Below are 16,603 nucleotides of genomic sequence, written 5' to 3' on the forward strand. Positions count from 1 at the left end.
TAAAGGAAGTTAGTTTCCAAAGACAGAATAATCTAATGTAAACTGGACAGTCCGTCCAAAAATACTCAAGGACCTGGTCATAAAGATAGATGTTCACGTAGACCAAGAAGTCGGGTGTGATGAGACGTTGCAGAAGACTAGATATACTCACATTCAATGACATGGAGACAGACAGCATCACCGAACCCATGTTTCCACCAAGGTCAGACACAGTGACACACGGGACGACAAGCTAGCAGCATTGAGTATAACCAAGTTCTATTAAGACAATGTCTACAATCTACATCTACAATCTGAAACAAGTTTTGTTCTGAACAGCTTTGAATTTTTGTCCTCAGCAAAAAAACCACACTAAGAAAAGTTCATAATCATCAACTCCATAATGAGAGAGACACCCTCCCAGTCTATCATCTGATTTAGATGTCATCCTCATCAGAGAAGACCTCCTCACCACGCTTGCGACGGGCAGCACGCTCCTTCTTCTTCTTGCGGAGCTCAGAGCCTGTTGAAAAGAAAAATGTTAGTCAATCTGAATTCAAGACGAATAGAAATCTCTTTGAGATGAACTTACCAGTCAGCTTCTTCTTCTTCTCGACGACAATCTTGTTACCCATGGCGTCGAACTTGTCCTCATCATCATCACCCTTCTGGTCAAGACGGGGACCGGAGCCCTGGCCCTGAACCCAGTTGTGACCGGAGGGGGTCATGAGACCGTGGTTAACGGCCCAGACTTCCTCAGTGAGGTTCTCAGTGAACTCACGGGAGTGAGTAATGATGATAACACCACCCTCGAAGGACTTGATGGCCTTGGAGAGGGCACCGAGGGAGTCACGGTCCAGGTAGTTGGTAGGCTCGTCAAGGACAATGACGTGGGGACGCTGCCAAGAGCAAGCGGCAAGGACAACCTTGACACGCTGACCACCGGACAGACCGCGCATGCGGGAGTGGGAAACCAGCTCGGCATCGAGACCGAAGTTGGCGCAGTGCTGCTCAATCTCCTTACGGACGAGAGGGCGGAACTGACCGGAGGCGAGGGCCTCCTTCTGGTCAACCTCGGCGACCTGCTTGGAGTGGGAGACAATGATCTCGGAACGGGGCAACCAGGTGTTCTCGTTGGACATCATGGGAGTCCACTTCTCGGACTTCATGCCGACGTTGTCACCAAGAGCCCAAGAGATCTCGTACTCGTAGGTGTTCTTGAACTTGCGGCGAGAGTGGATGCCGACAACACGACGGAGGGTACCCTCGACCTTGTAGATCTTGTCCATGGCCTTCTCGTCCTCCTCGGTGACGATCTTGTTGGCACGGTCCATGGTCTCACGGTCCTCACCGGTCTGGAAACGCCACTGGATGTACTCGGAGGGAGTGGAGTCGAGGTGGTTATCGATGTGAGCGAAAGCGTGCTGCTTAATGTAGGCGATACGGATGTTCTCGTGCTGGTAGACATCACCGGCGGTGGGGATGAGCTCACCAGTCAGGACGTTAACGAGAGTAGACTTGCCAGCACCGTTGGGTCCAATGACGGCAATACGGGAGCCCAGAGAGACCTGGAAAGTGATGTCGCGGATCTGGGGCTGGGGAGTGCTGGGGTACTGGAAGGACATGTTGTTGACACGGATAATGGCCTTGGACTTGGTCTTGACACCCTCAAGGAAACCGGGCTCGGGGAACTTGAACTCCATCTCGGAGGCACCGAGCTCGTAGTATGAGCGGGCAGAGGGCACACGCTTGACGAATTCGGAGAGGGTACCACGGTAACGCTTCAGCTTGAAGCGCTCGTAGTGGACAACGTGCTGGATGACACGGTCCAGGAAACCAGAGTCGTGAGAGACCATGATGGAAGTGCAAGGAGAGGTCTTGAGGTAGTTCTCGAGCCACTCAACGTTCTTGACGTCCAAGTGGTTGGTGGGCTCGTCGAGCAGGAGAATATCGGGGTTCTCGAAGACGGCACGGCACAGAGCGAGCTTCATCTTCCAACCACCAGAGAGGGCACCAATGGAGCCATCGAGCTGAGACTCAAGGAAACCGAACTCGTTGACAAGCTTGTCACGGACCTCGGCCTCGACGGGCTTGAGACCAACCTCCTCCAGCTTCTTGATGGTCCAGCCAATGACAGTCAGCTCGGTATCGGCAGCATCCAGGTCGTGCTCGACGTAGACGGTCTTGACCTCATCCTTCTTGGGGAAACCCTCGAGCTGCTCGTTGTTGATAGCGCGCATGAGGGTGGTCTTGCCGGAACCGTTGGGGCCGAGGAGACCGTAACGCTGACCACGCTTGAGGCGCAGGTGGGTCTGGTTCAGCAGAATCTTGGCACCGTAGGCCAGGGAGAAGGTGCAGTTGCACAGATCCTCACCCTCCTCCTCATCGGAGGGGACCTCATCGGCAGCAGCAGCATCGGGGGAGGCACGCTTGCGGAGGGTCTCGGCAATGGGCTTGGCGGCCTCCTCACCGACGATGGCGACGATGTAAGGGAGTGCGTTCTGGGTCCAGGTGGTGTTGTCGGAATCCTTCTCGTCAACGAGCTGACCAGCGATGGCACCAACGTAGTTGATGACGGCCTCGGAACCGGCAATGCGGTCCTCGAACTTCTTCTCCTTGAGGATATCCTTGAGGATACCGGCGACGGTCTCGATGTCACCAGCGTTGGAGACCTCGGGGATCTTGCCGTCCTTGACATCACCGACACGGGTGAGGGTGTCAAGAGCCTGCTTGGTCTTCTCACGGGCCTCGGGGTCGGCGAGGGTGTCGAAGTTCTTGTTCAGAGCGGGCAACATCTTGGGCAAGAAGGGAGCAACCAGCTGGGGGTCCTCCACGAGCTTACACATGTTGTCGACGATGACAGCGGACTTACGCTTGATGGCAGTCTCACGCTCGACGAGACCACGGTCCAGCAGGGGGACCATGATGGCGAGGGTAGGGCTGGTCACGTCGGAAACGAAAGTGGTGGCACCGAGCAAGTGAACGGTCTCGGGGACGTTCTCGGGCTTGGAAATACACTTGATGAGCTCGGGAATGAAACGCTCAATATCCTTGTTGACGATCAGACCGCAAACCTTCTCCATGGTGGAGTAGGCGGCCTTCTTGATGTCGGCCTTGGTGTCCCACATGGCCTCGGAGACAACGGGGATCAGGCGGGGGACCTGGAAGGAGAGCTGAGCGGGGGCAGTCTCAACAAGGGCATCCAGGCACTTGAGAGCGGCCATCTTCTCGGGCCACTTCTGGGCGTTTTGGAGAGAGTCGAGAATGGGGGTGACAACGGCCTTGACGGCGTTGCCGTTGACAGCCTGAACGATGGCAGCGGCGGCAGACTGAGCGGCCTCCTTGACGGGGACCATCTTGTCACCAACAGCGTTCAGAACGGGGCCAAGGAGAGACACAAGGTGGGGCTCAACACCGGGAGCGATGGTGGTGTGGGAAGCGATGGCGCGGATGCCCTCACAGGCACGCTCACGGACAAGGGCATCCTTCTTGTTGGAAAGCTGCTTCTTGAAGGTCTCGACGGCCTTCAGGGGAAGAGCCTGCTCAGCGATGGGACCGCTGAAGAGAGTGGCCAAGTTGTTGGCGGCGGCGTTAACCTCATCGGCAGAGGTTGAGACGTTGAGGTTCTTGATAAGGTCCTCGAGGACGGCGATCGACTGGGCGACCTCCTTGCCAGAGACGGCAGGAACGGAAGAAACGTCGACGGCAGGCATTGTGGAAGAAATTTTGGCGGTTTTGGGGGGGGGTGGAGGGAGGAAAAAGCGAAGAGATTAGAATAAAGAAAGAGATTTTTCTATGAGGGGTATCTCGGTGAGCTGGAGGTGGCCCAAACTGCGTCGGCTGTCCAAGACGCAGCGAACGCTCTAAACTTTTGATTCTTTTCTGTTTGTGCAGAAAAGAAAAAGGAAACAGGGAAAGAAAGGACCCAAGAAAAGATGGGGGTAAGAGTGAGGATAGGAGGAGGAGAGGGAAGGAGGAGGGGTGCTGATTAGAAGGGGGGCGAGATATTTATCGTGTGGCCCCTCGCCGCCCAACCGCAGAAATTTTTTTTTTTGCAGTTGCGGTCACGCTAGGGACGTTTTGGGTTTAGCGTGGAAGCTGGAGTCGGGCTACTCAATTCAACGAATCTCATTGGTCTAGTCAGGGCTGCCTCCCGAATCCTGGTCTTCTCATTGGTGGGCTGCCTTGCTGGGACAATCTGAAAAATCAAAATTTGAAAATCACCAAAAGTCTGGGACAGCGAAACAATCAACTGTCCTTCACCCTCCGACCCGTGCTGCTCCATACGGAGTACTACTAGTAACTCAGTACTTGAGCATGATCCAAGGCATCAATTGTCGCCTGGAAATATGACGTCCCTTCCAACTATCCCCATACTGTACTGTTCTAGTGTTACTATAGTTACTATCGTTGATAAAAAATTTTTTTTTTCTTTGAAGGCGGCTATTAAAAGGTCCCCGCGCAGTCCGCAGCACATGCAGAATCCGCCTAGATAGTGCTAGGGGGTGATTAAATCCGGGGTGATGAAATGGCAAATACAAACTGGAGAATAATAAACTACTAGTCTACTACAGCACTCTCTCCTAGTATTAATAGTCACTGCTACTCCTATGGCCATCCTGAGGCGTGCCAGTCGCCACTCTCATGACCGGGTGGCGCAGCCCTTCTGCCGGCCGTTGGAACACCCAATCACTCCTTCCCAAGTTCGAGAGTTTTTTTTTTTTTTTCCTTTCAAGAACAAATGCAGGTCGAACATATTTTTAGAGTTGCCCAGAACCATTGCCTACATGTCCCGAAAGGGCTGACTAGGTACCTACAGGGCTGTAATGGGTTACTGGTTTTGATCCGCCACGATCGAAATGATAGTACTAAGCCAGAAGATTACAATCTGTCCACAGTCAGCCTCGGATCTCTGACATGATACCTGAAGAGGACAAACACGAGTCATGCTACAAATTTACAACAATCTATTATTCTCAAAAGTATAAAAGATCTGCGGGCTTCGATCGACCGCATCCCGGGCACGCATGCCGAGCAGAAGTATGTACAGTATGTACTCTGTCGTTCTCATTTTTCAGGGGTGATGAATCTACACGCATGCCGAGGCATGACCGAGCCTTGATACAAAACACTGGCATCCAGGGGTATAAGAGAAAACCAGAAATTAGATGATTCTATTCGAAATCAGAAATATACGTCTTGGATACTTCAACACCGCCAGTTGACAGCCCTCACCGCTTCCTGCTTATCGCTTATCGCGGGCTGCATGTGGTTGTGGTTGCATCGAGGAAAAAAATCTTTTACTTTTGTCTTGATCAAAGAAATTTCTTTACCATGTATACTGTATATTCATACTCTAGTAATAGCAGTAGTTCTATCTATAGATGGAAAATCTCTTTCATTCAAACACGCCGAATCACTCCGGATTAAAGCCGTCAATGCGATAATCACATTAATCACATTATCGCATTATATCATCCCTTATCCCTTATCCCTTATCCCCCGCGAAAGTACCCGGTGGCGAAAATCGATCGGGTCGATGGGTCGGGAAAGGTTAAAAAGTTAATCAGAAGAAAAAAAGAAAAAAGAACACAGTCGGATGTACCAAGATTCGGGCTCTCTGGTCTCTTCCCTTGCTGTTTCGGTTTCTGTTTCTGTTTAGAGCCGGCGATGGTCTCGAGATGGAGCTAGACTAGCACTACAGTCTTCCGTATACTGTAAAAGCTATCATCCCTTTTCGAAGATCATTTCTCTATTTTCTTCCCCGAGCCGAACTTCCGCCTCGCTTCAATAGTAACAATAATAAAAATAATACCGAGATACGGCCCTACCGACATTCCATCGGACACTCCGTGATTGATTCGCAAAGCGCGGGAACGAACTCTCCATGCGGGCTTACGGTTTCAACGCTTCCGAGTTTCCCGGAGATTCTCCCGGCGATAATCCTGCCTCCTAGAAAAAATATTAAACCTTCTGGAAGCGAGGCCAGAGAAGACCAAAAAAATCAGAGTTTAGGGGTTCTGATTTGTCGAATCTTTGCCTTTCGCTGGTGGCGTTTGTCGGAGTGCGCCCGCCAGTGGAATGGAGAGTTGGAGAACGGGAGTTTGGTCGTTGACGTCGCGACGAGGTCATCGAGATTTTATTAGGATTTTTCGTTGTTAGTTACCACGCTCGGTGGTACAGTAGTAGGTGAACGAACTATTTGATTCTGGATATACAGTAGTAGCGATGAAGTTGGAATTAAGAGTCTGGGGGTGGATCCGCATGGCATCTGAACTGCGCCCCAGTCTGGTCGATTGTCTATTTTGTATGATTATGGGGCCACCACTCCTTTCATCTGGGCTTTGTTCTGGGGAAATCTCACCCGGTCCGAAATGAGTATCCACCTAGTTTTCTTTTTTCCCTTAGGTTGTCTCCTTGATACTCCATAATATAGTCTTATTCTTTGCATCCTTCTGTCGAGAACGCGGGTAGAGGACCCACGCTGGAATCTGTACAGAATACAATGGCCATCCAGCACCTAAGCCACTGTATATGGTACACATCACCTATCCCAATATAACCCAAGGGATAGGCCAACAACCCAACAACAATCCTCGCAGCGCATTGTGCTTGTGCTTTGTTTTGTTTTACGATTCTTTTTTTGGTTTATTCCGCCCCCTTTTTCCTTTCCTACTATACACCTGGCATCAAAACAAGCCCCTGTCCATCATCATCAATCAGCTCGTACTTTTCATTTTCATTTTCATTTTCAGCGCCCCCTTTTTCCCGCCTTCCTGTTGGTCCGTTGGATGCATTGTCCCTGCCCCTGTACTGCCACGACGCTCAGGCCTGTGCCCTGATACATAGCCCGAGTATCCTTGATTGGAATTTGGGGCGACCTATCACCCTCGACTTGTACAGTACATGTATCCATAAATAATATATCCATGGGTTATAGATTGACCTGAAAAAAGATAAAATAGGGGGCGGCTATAAACTGCCAGCCAGCCTATGACTAGGTTTAGGTTTCGCTTTATGCGAGGGTTTGTCAGGGTAGGACGGTGCCTGAGATCTGTGCTACTGTAGTGAGAGCCGATCTGGCCACAGCTGAGGGACACGTGAGGGAATGTGTTTGGTCGGGTTTTGAATGGGATCCCTATTGTAGGGTTGGGCTTGACTGTTTTGGGAAATTTGGCACACTACTGTTCTCCTGTAGATCTGTTCTGGTTCCTGCCCCGGGGAAAGGGGACATGCATTCGGACTGGTCGAGGCGGAATGTCGGGACCTATAGTAGGTCAGGCTTTGTTTGTTCTTGTGAATAAACCATGATTAGAACCTAGTAGCTGGAGCGCTGTCCATCTTGAAATTCCTTCCTTGGATTGCCAGGTCTCGCCCAGGTTTTCGAGGCTAAGGCAGGTCTAGTTATGACCGAGTCCCTCTCACCGCTACATGGAACATATACACTAGCTTATACTTAGCCAAGAAAACACCACCAGCAATATTTCACGGATCACTCACACACACAGAACAGTAGCTCATCATCTAAGATATTCATCCCCTCGATTTATACCTCCATCCACAGACTCACTCCTCCATAACCTAAATCCCCATCCCACCCCGTCAAGCAACCCCTCCACCCAAACAAAAAAACCCTCCGAATAATTCCCCATACGTTTCATATGCTCCAATCTCCGGAGTGCAAGTGTCTGCGTCCGGGTATCATGTGGCTCTCGATAAACTGTTTCCATGATTTTGAAGGAGGGGATTATGAGGACTAGTAGTATGAACCAGAGGGTTATTGCTATGTAGGAGAGGAAAAGGAGGAGGTTGTGGGTGTTTCGAAGGAGTGATCCTAGGGGGTTCATGTAATTGGTTGCAGGTGATCGGGATTGGGATTGGAAGAGTCGGTAGGTTTGTTGGTAGGGTGAGGTAAATATGGATGGTTGGGTATTTTGATAGAGGTGGTGGAGGGTGGATTTTGTTTTTGGGAGGGGGGGGTGGAAGAGAGTATTAGATATGAGTAGATGAGGTAGGAAGGTGGAAAGGAGATGGATACAATACCTTAATATTGTTAAAAGGCAAAGATGTTATTCAGTCTAGCATCAAAGCTTCTAAATTTATCTTTGCAGTATCTACTCAGGACACATAACATTTGCTCACACAATATCAAGAAAGACAATAACCTCAAAAGGCCTACACAGGAAACGAAGGTTAAGGCAGTAATAGACACAATTAGTAGTATTTAGAGAAACCGATCTATCAGTAGTACCACACCAAAACGCACATCCACCGTTCGAGTCCAACCCACGTTAACCAGACAAAGCACCGACCCGAAGAGAAAAACGAAGAAATTCTATGTTAAGAATGAAAACGGTCAAAAGCGCAGTGTCACGGGGAAGAATAGCATCGCTCGATGTATATACACGAAACCCTCGCTGGGCCATGTAATAGGGAAAGGGAAGGGAAAGGTGGTCAGGAAGGATAAACCCCTTCCAGGTTAGGACAACATATCCACCACATCTGACCTGCAACCTGTGGTCGAAAAAATAGAGTAGCAGAGTGTAAGATATCCGAAAGAAAAGATAGGTATTGAAAACGGTTCAGTTCAATCAGATCTGTACAATCAAAGAAAGAAAAACCAAGAACAAGTGTAGAAAAAGAAAACGCTCAAACTCCATCCAATGCGCAACACCAAGACAATCAATCCAACAGCAAAAGAAAAACCAAACAAAAGTGATAAAAAAAAAGAAACATTAAGTCCCAACAATAAGACAAAAATGCATATCAACGAAAAAGTCATGGCTTCTTCTTAACATGTCTCCCACCATCCTCGGGCATTTCATCCCCATCGATAATCCGCCACAACCTCCGCGGGGAAAATCCACTACCGCCCAAATAAATGGCGACAAACCACGCCGCCAGTATATTGGCCAGGTGATGCAGCAAGTAAGCGTATGTGACGCCGTAGACGGCGGAGTACATGGCAATAGCGAAGAAGAGGATGGAGGTTACGTGGCGGAAGCGGGTGGTGATGCGGGGGATCATGGCGCCGGAGGTCATGGTCTCGACTAGTAGGAGGAAGGGCATGATGGAGAGGACGTTGTGGTGCGAGGAGAATGGCATGAACCAGTGCACGACTAGGTTGTGGGCCCAGACGAGTAGGACGAGGACGTTTATCGGGAGGATCCAGAGCATCAGAATTAGTATGGAGTGGGCGTAGTTGCTGAAGTTGAGGTGGGAGGTTGATCTCTGCAAGCGTGTTAGAAAGATGGGTATTGCTGGCTGGGGATTGAGGGTGAGAGCGTACGGTTTCCTTGGCATGCCATTGGCTTCGCACTGTGGTTGCTAGTTGTACGATACAGGCTACCATGTAGGCGAACTGGTAAGGGATGATAGTTGAGACCAGAAGCAGGAGAATCGCGGTGTGAATGACGCGACGGCGCGGGGTGGGAGCGCTGAAAATGGGCAAGTTGCCTCTGTCCTCGCGACGAATGTATCCCGACTTGCTGTTGATAGCGCCATAAGCCAGGGAGAAGACGTTGACGAGGAATAGAGCGACGTAGTTGACCAACACGCAGACACCGACACTGATGAGACCAAAGATCGGGACGAGGAACCAGAAGAATGCATCTTGCGACCCAAGCAGGAGGTCGTTCTTGGTAAAGTCGAGCGGCGTCTCAGTAGAGTTAGTCCGCCAGTGGAAGGGGTCATCTGACTGAGGAAGGGCCTTCGTTGTAGCCAGGGAAGAAGCTAGAAGCGACATGCCCACCAGCAAAAGGGGCAGAGAGGACCGCAGAGCCCGGTCAAGACCATCCGTGAAAGGGATAAAGTACCCCGTCTCGTCGTAGACCTGGAACTGCTTGCGAAGGACTAGAGCCACGACAAGAAGAGGGAACGCAGCGAAGACGGTACGGTACCGCATGACCAGCTCACCCAGACTACCGGTAATATCAATCTTCAGCGAGATATCCACAGTCTCACCGGGACTGGGGTCAGTCCACAGCTGGAACGAGACACCGCCAGAGGCAGCTGACTCGCGAACAGGGGACGGCATGAATGGCGCAACACCATGCAAATTGACATTGACATCGTTGACGTTCACAAAGAATTTGGACTCGTGTGGATCTGGGATGGACTGGCGCAGTAGCGGAGCAAAAAGCTCATCCCTCTGTGGGTGCCGCGTAATCTTCAGCTTGTAGTTGAGGAGACTAGAGTGCAATGCCGGGATCTGCACTTCGGTGAGCATAGGGCGATTAGCGGGCAATCGCATCTTGAGACCGGCACTCAATAGACTACCCAAGCCAACCTTGGCACGGATCATGGCATCGGAGCTGTCCGAGAATTCGGCTACCAAGAAGCCCGGAGTGGGAACATTGGCCTTGTCTACGACCGCCACAAACTGATGCTCCGCGAGGTTCTCCAGATCATACTGGAGGTAGGAGAATGGAGGAACGCGGTCATACGCGTTTTGTGACGTCGGCGTCGAGGATGGCAGGTAAATGACATCCTCAGCCGCGCTCTTACAAGCCAAGCGAGTCGACCCCACGGTCCCACCAGAAAAGTCCAAGTTCATGGAGAAAATGGCCGACCGGCCATTGTTCAACGGGAACACACTGCAGAAGAGCACTTCAATGTTGCCCTGCTTGTCAAGGGTTTGATCCGTGAGAAGTGTAAACTTCTTGCCGGAGACACCCTGCGGTGGGATAGGCAAAAGACGGACATCGGGACCATGTTGCTGTCCAAGCTGGCGGAGGACTAGCCGCTGACCCTGCGCAAGGATGGTATTCGCGTTATCCTCGAGTGTCAACAGAGTATTCGGCTCCTTTTGAGAGAGTGTCCGTTCGGAGACTGCCTCCAGTCCGGTCAAGTACCACCGCTTGAGTGCCTGCATACGGTCTGCCCGTGGCTTCGTCTGAGACGGCCGTCGAGCATCGATAATATCAAACAGAGACTTGATGATCGCCTTCCGGAACTGATCGCACCAGGTGATAGACAAGTGATCCATGCCAATCCACACATTCGGCATGGACGAGGTAAACACGGTGAACCCGTGAGTCTCCGGAACGAGAGATGAAATACTGGTATAATCAGACGGAACTACGGTGTCCCGTGCACCACCCGCAATTGATATCAGCGTGACGTGCCAGAGTGGATTGTTGTTGGCCCAAGTTTGCGAATACGCTTCCCTCCAGTAGTCGTTGATTTGCTTATAGGTATGAACAATATCCGAGTCGAACGAGACGGGCGGTTTCGCATGTGGTGCTGACATGGTGATAATCGTATTGACCGAGTTCGCCTGGTAATTCGCCATGGTCAGGGCGGTGCGAGCCACGATACCGCCCATGGAGTGTCCGACCAAGATCACCGCGCTAGGATCGGGAAGCGCGGGATCCCGGCGAGTTCGGCGAGGGTCATGGTACAGTGAGAGGATGTACGAAATCGCCTCATTCACGTATTCCGCCTGGTCTAGCAAGGTCTGGCCATGAAAAGCCGCCATATCCTCGTTGAAATCCACCATGAAAAAGTCCAGACTGCGTGTGCCGGCCGCGTGTCGCTCATCGTCGTGTCGAACCACATCGTAATAGTGTCGCGAGGCCTCTGCCGCCAGAGACCGGACCTGTCGGTAACTGCCAGCATTTCCGGGGAGAAAGAGTACGGGGACGCCATTCAACTAGAGACGAGACAATCGTCAGCAACATGATACCTTCCCATCTCAATCGGAAATCGCATCCCGAGCAACCCAGACGTGTCAAGCTTACCCCGATATTGTCCTGCGTGTACGGATCCACGCCTTCTTCTCGATATAGAAACAGATTGTATTTGCTCGCGAACCGCGTATGCTCGGTATCAAACTCCAGCATCCGAATGAACGTCGGGCTCATCATAGGCACACCACATCCATTCCCACCGATTTGACGACTCGCAAACGACCGCACAGTGGAGATCAAAAACGCGACGGCGAAGAAGGTTGTCAAAGCCGTCAAAATAGAGCAGGACCACGGACTGCGCAGGCTAGACTGACGCGCGCGGCGGCCATCTGGGGAGGGCGCCTCCATGGGTAACCTTGGCGAGCCCAATGGCATGGTTTTAGTATCGTTCGACGGTTGAGCAGACGGAGTGCGCCAGAGACTGGAATTCCGCGAGCGCGGCGTCGAGCGGCCGTTATCCCGGCGAAGGTCGAAACTGGTGCCGTGGCGGGCTATCTGCGACCGCGATTTATCGTTGGAATTGTCGATAGCATTTCCGGGGCCGTGACCATTCCCATGATCGTCTGAGGAGCGCACCGGAGAATCGTCAGAGTCGTCCGCGACCGGGGAGCCAGACGAGCGTCTGTGCATTGGAGGAGGGCGGAGTCGAGACTCATCCAGCACCGGCGAGACAGCAGGACAAGACGAGGGATGGAATTGGGGGGGTTGGATGGGGGTGGATCTTGGCACGGGGGGAGGGTCTCTCGGTCGCTTGTCGGCCTCGCAGGACCCAATCGTAGATGAAAGGGAGGAAGGGATGAGGGAGAGAAGAGAGGAAAGGGGGGTGTCGGAGGAGGATTGGAATGCGAGGAGGACCGGAGCTGGAGCAGAGCAGAGCAAAGCTGGAGCCGAGCAGGAACAGGATAAAGCAAGAGAAGTGCCAGGAGGTTTGGGCGGAACGGGCGTGGAGTGGGTTTATCCGCTCGCTGGTTGGTTGGCCAAGGAGAAGAAAAAAAAGAGTCCCTGGCGTGCCTGGGCCCTGCTCCACAAAGTGGACTGGATGAGTATAATGGTGGTTTAAAATCAGGGAAGTACCTGGTAGAGATTATGGAAGTAACTGAATCTCTGTATTGTTGGAAAATTGACTATGATCGAGAAGGAGAGATAGTAGCAGGTAAGGTCGATGACCACTACTCAACTCTCCCAGAACATTTGGACGGAATTGGAATTCGAAGGCTTGGCATGGGATTATCTGAGCCGGGATACACTATCTAGTACATTCTGGGAGGTAGAAAGTAGTATATCAATCAAATAGCATGAGATATTTACTTGTTCAACACTATGTATCAAATTTGCAAGTACTATATAGCCAAGTACCGAGTATCTGAGACATTCATCGGTACAAGAGAGCGCTAACCCAGTACTTCCACCATATTTTACACCAAATTGACTATGTAGTCGCTATCTATACTGAGCTATCTAATCTATATAAGATATGGGCGTCTCTAGCTTCGCTGATGGGCGTCAATAATGACAGCCAAGCGCTTTCCACCACTATAGCTGCCACTGCAGGCAACCATATCCCGAGGTCACAATCCTGCGGGACGCGTACTCCGTCTCAGCCAAGAAATCAAGCTCGGCGTTTAGCCTGTTTATCAAGCTTGATTCAACAGTGTAGCTGAGTTTCTTGGTCTCTAGTTGATAAAGCTTTGACCTAGGACTAATAGGCCTATTTTAGTAGTACTCATATGACTATGTACTATGTACAAGAATAATCTAGGCAACGGCGCCTATGACTACTCAACAAGGCTAGATAGGGTGGCCCGTTGACATCCTGGTATACTGTAGGAACGCCTACTACTTTACATACTGTTAGTCTGTCACCCTAACCCTTGTACCCTGGAAGCTTCCACTATGCATAAGTCAGGGTAACAACGAGGTAATCAAACAACAACCCCCGCACTTTGACCTTGACCCCTCGAGCTTCCTGCCATATAAATGAGTACCCCCCATCCTTATCCTCCCTCTCATCTCCGCTGCTCTTATCTCATCTCATCTCACCATCCATCTAACCATCAACTCCCTATCTACCACCACCTATGTAAGTGTCCACCTCCCTGTACCCCATGTCTCACCTCAATCCCCGCATCCCCTTTCTTCCCTTATCTTCCTCTCACATCAAAGGAAATTGGAGACCTATAGGAGGGGAAAACACCTTCAACCCTCCAACCGGTACACCTGGTATGAGCATAAAAACAAATTAAGCAGATTCGGATCGGGTCCATACTGCACTCCATGAACTCAATTTCTTGGCGCTTGGAAGGTTCTGTGGCGGAGAGCCTTGGTTGTTGTGGCGCATTTGCTGATAATTTGGTTGCAGGTATACATCTATCGCGTTGAGGTCAAGCCTAAGGTCGAGTTAACGGGGTTTCTTTTGGGTTTCGTTATTCGCATAGTGCACAGAAAGATCACCTCGGACAAAATGCTAAGCCTGATTAATGCCAAGACTATGCCTGGTGCAGCCAATACCTTAGCCCTGTTCCTAATATTAAGTACACACTAATACCAAGTTCCAAGTCGTTTTGCTCATACTCTGCCTCCCGCTCACCTTCAACCATCTGACTGTCTCCGTCATGTCACAACTTCAATCCTTATACCAATATATTTGGCTTCCAGATCATCTAGCCACCCACTACGACTGGCTTAAATTCACAGAACCAACCTGGAATCTCACAACCTACCGCATAACCTACACCCCGAAATCCGGAGCCTCTTTCCCCGCGATAGTCGAGCTTATTACAGCAGCATACCTCAAGGATAAATTCTACAAAGAACACGAGTATCTGCTCGGAAAAAGTCGCCTAGGGCGAGGTCGCACAGTAACCGAAGATGATATAGCCGTCTTTGATGAAATGTGGGCTAAATGCGAGCCACGTGTTATTCAAGATGCGAAGCAGTTCGGCGGGGCATCGATAGATGATCATACCCGGTGTCACTTTGAAGGCTGGGTGGAGGAGCGGGATATGGCCGATAGGTTTCCGGATTATCGGATGTTTACCGTTATCGACGAGGAAAGTCTGCAGTCTTTACTGAGCGGTCCTGTCCCCGAGGAACGTCAGGTAGGGATGCAGTACAGGATTGGTCATTATGCGAAGCTTGTTGAGGCGTGGCAAGAGATATATCCACCGCCGTTTATGGGCTGGATGAAGTGTTCTCTGCCCGGGCTTTGGGATATATGGCGGAATATGCAGGATGGGTGTTACATGAAGGATAGTGCTCGTTTGTAATCACCGTGACGTTTATTGAGAATTCCTCCATGTTGAGAACTTATAAATGTGAATTGCTATTATTTTGCGTGGGGTCACCAAAATGGATAGTTTTCGGTCTGGGGAAGAAACTGAGGTGATTTTGGACATTGTATTAACTCTTTAGTGTGATCAACCCTGGAGAACCAATGGAACTGATGTTACGGAATTAGAAATAGATATTGTATGCGAGGTACCGAGGAACGTCTTTCTTGGATCGACGTACCGAATGTATTCATAACATTGCTAAGATTATCTGATTGCCATCTGATATTTCAAATCGAGATCCCGTGAACATGGAAACCAGCACAGAGCAAAAGCTCATACAAATTCCAGACGTAGCAGAGAGTTTAGATCACCACTGTGCTATTCAGATTGGGCTCCGTCGCGGCTGCCAGATAAGGTGGGTGTGTCTTTTAGGAACACAGAAACTTTCTGACAGCAGAAAAGAATTCAACCGGCTTTTCCAGCCAAGGTACATGTCCAGCCTCCTCGATCAGTACCAATTCTGCCTTGCTGCCAAGTCCAGAGGCTACTTCCCGAGCGGCAGCTTCTGAACATACTCCATCGACCCTTCCATTTATGACAAGTGTCTGGGCCTGGACCTTCGACAACCCTTCAACGGCGGAGAATTTCAGTTCGTTGTCGCACCTCCTCTGGTTCAAAAAATTCCATACGGAGAGAGATCCGCCTTCTAACGCATCAGCGAGCAAAGAAGTCTTGTTTGTGTCGTGCATATAGTAAGGAAGCACCGAGTGCAATGCCTCGGCAAACTCATCATCGGTCGAAGGAGGCTGCTGTATCAACTTGAACATATTCTTCAATGCTGGTCCGTACACAGGATGATCCTGACGAGCAGCGGCATAGGTTGCAGAGTTATCAGAGCTGAAACCTTGCAGCTCGGAATTGATCAACACGAGCTTCTCAACTTTATCCGGAAAGTCCTCGGCGTATGCTAGGACGATGGCACCACCGTTCGAGTGGCCGAGCAGTCGCAGTTTCTCCTGTCGTAGGTGAATGCGTAGCGAATCCAAGTCTGAACCCATGGCCCTTGAGCTCATCTCATCGGCTGATGGGCGAGAGGTGCCTCCACTTCCACGCGCCTCAAAGTATAGCACCGTGAAATCCTCTTCTAATTCCCTCATGGTGTTCGAGTATAGATGCATTGAAGGTCCCCATCCGACACTCTGGAAAATAACCAAAGGACCCTGACCACGGATTAGGTAGTTGAAGGTAATTCCATTAGGAGCAGTGAACTGGTGTGATCCAAGTTTCAAGTCTGGTGAGATCATTTTGCAAGTGGAAAAAGAGTACCGATTGTTGAGTTGAAAGCGTGTAGCCAACGGCTTAAGAGGTATGAATCGTGGAAGAATGCCAAATCTATTCATATATGAAAGAATAGATACTGCTCAATAGGTGCTAGCGAGCCAAAAGTAAGGAGAAAAGAAGAAGAACTCATCACGCTATATATAGGTAATTTCAGCTACGAAAACTAGCCCTGTTAAAAACCAGACTATTGCAGACATTGCCACATACTAATTACAGTACAATAGGTAAGGGTTTAGTAGCGTGGGTTATTCACATAGCTTCCTCCATTCATATTCCGGTTTTGGAAGGTGGAGATTTTTTTGCAACCCATGTAAGCACGTC

The 16,603-nt window shown here is 50.4% G+C and overlaps 4 protein-coding genes across 4 annotated transcripts; 1 reads left to right on the plus strand and 3 right to left on the minus strand.

The window, feature by feature from the left end:
• Nucleotides 1–416: 416 nt before the first annotated feature.
• Nucleotides 417–3,692, minus strand: N7473_003332 (putative translation elongation factor eEF-3; the record flags this gene model as incomplete). Its single annotated transcript, XM_057149272.1, has 2 exons — nt 417–502; nt 572–3,692. 2 exons carry the CDS (start codon nt 3,690–3,692, stop codon nt 417–419), a joined length of 3,207 nt encoding a protein of 1,068 aa, XP_057012926.1.
• A 5,065-nt stretch (nt 3,693–8,757) lies between these two features.
• Nucleotides 8,758–12,299, minus strand: N7473_003333 (GPI inositol-deacylase; the record flags this gene model as incomplete). Its single annotated transcript, XM_057149273.1, has 3 exons — nt 8,758–9,210; nt 9,269–11,632; nt 11,721–12,299. 3 exons carry the CDS (start codon nt 12,297–12,299, stop codon nt 8,758–8,760), a joined length of 3,396 nt encoding a protein of 1,131 aa, XP_057012927.1.
• Nucleotides 12,300–14,281: 1,982 nt separating this feature from the next.
• N7473_003334 (uncharacterized protein) lies at nt 14,282–14,935 on the plus strand (the record flags this gene model as incomplete). The annotated part of the gene is made up of 1 exon (XM_057149274.1): nt 14,282–14,935. The coding sequence occupies one exon, from the start codon at nt 14,282–14,284 to the stop codon at nt 14,933–14,935; it is 654 nt and encodes a 217-aa protein (XP_057012928.1).
• Nucleotides 14,936–15,369: 434 nt separating this feature from the next.
• Nucleotides 15,370–16,245, minus strand: N7473_003335 (alpha/beta fold hydrolase; the record flags this gene model as incomplete). The annotated part of the gene is made up of 1 exon (XM_057149275.1): nt 15,370–16,245. One exon carries the CDS (start codon nt 16,243–16,245, stop codon nt 15,370–15,372), a length of 876 nt encoding a protein of 291 aa, XP_057012929.1.
• Between the last annotated feature and the right edge of the window lie 358 nt (nt 16,246–16,603).

This window comes from Penicillium subrubescens (assembly GCF_028828155.1).
Source record: "Penicillium subrubescens strain IBT 31985 chromosome Unknown utg000002l_segment0_segment0, whole genome shotgun sequence".
NCBI classification, from domain to species: Eukaryota; Fungi; Ascomycota; class Eurotiomycetes; order Eurotiales; family Aspergillaceae; genus Penicillium; species Penicillium subrubescens.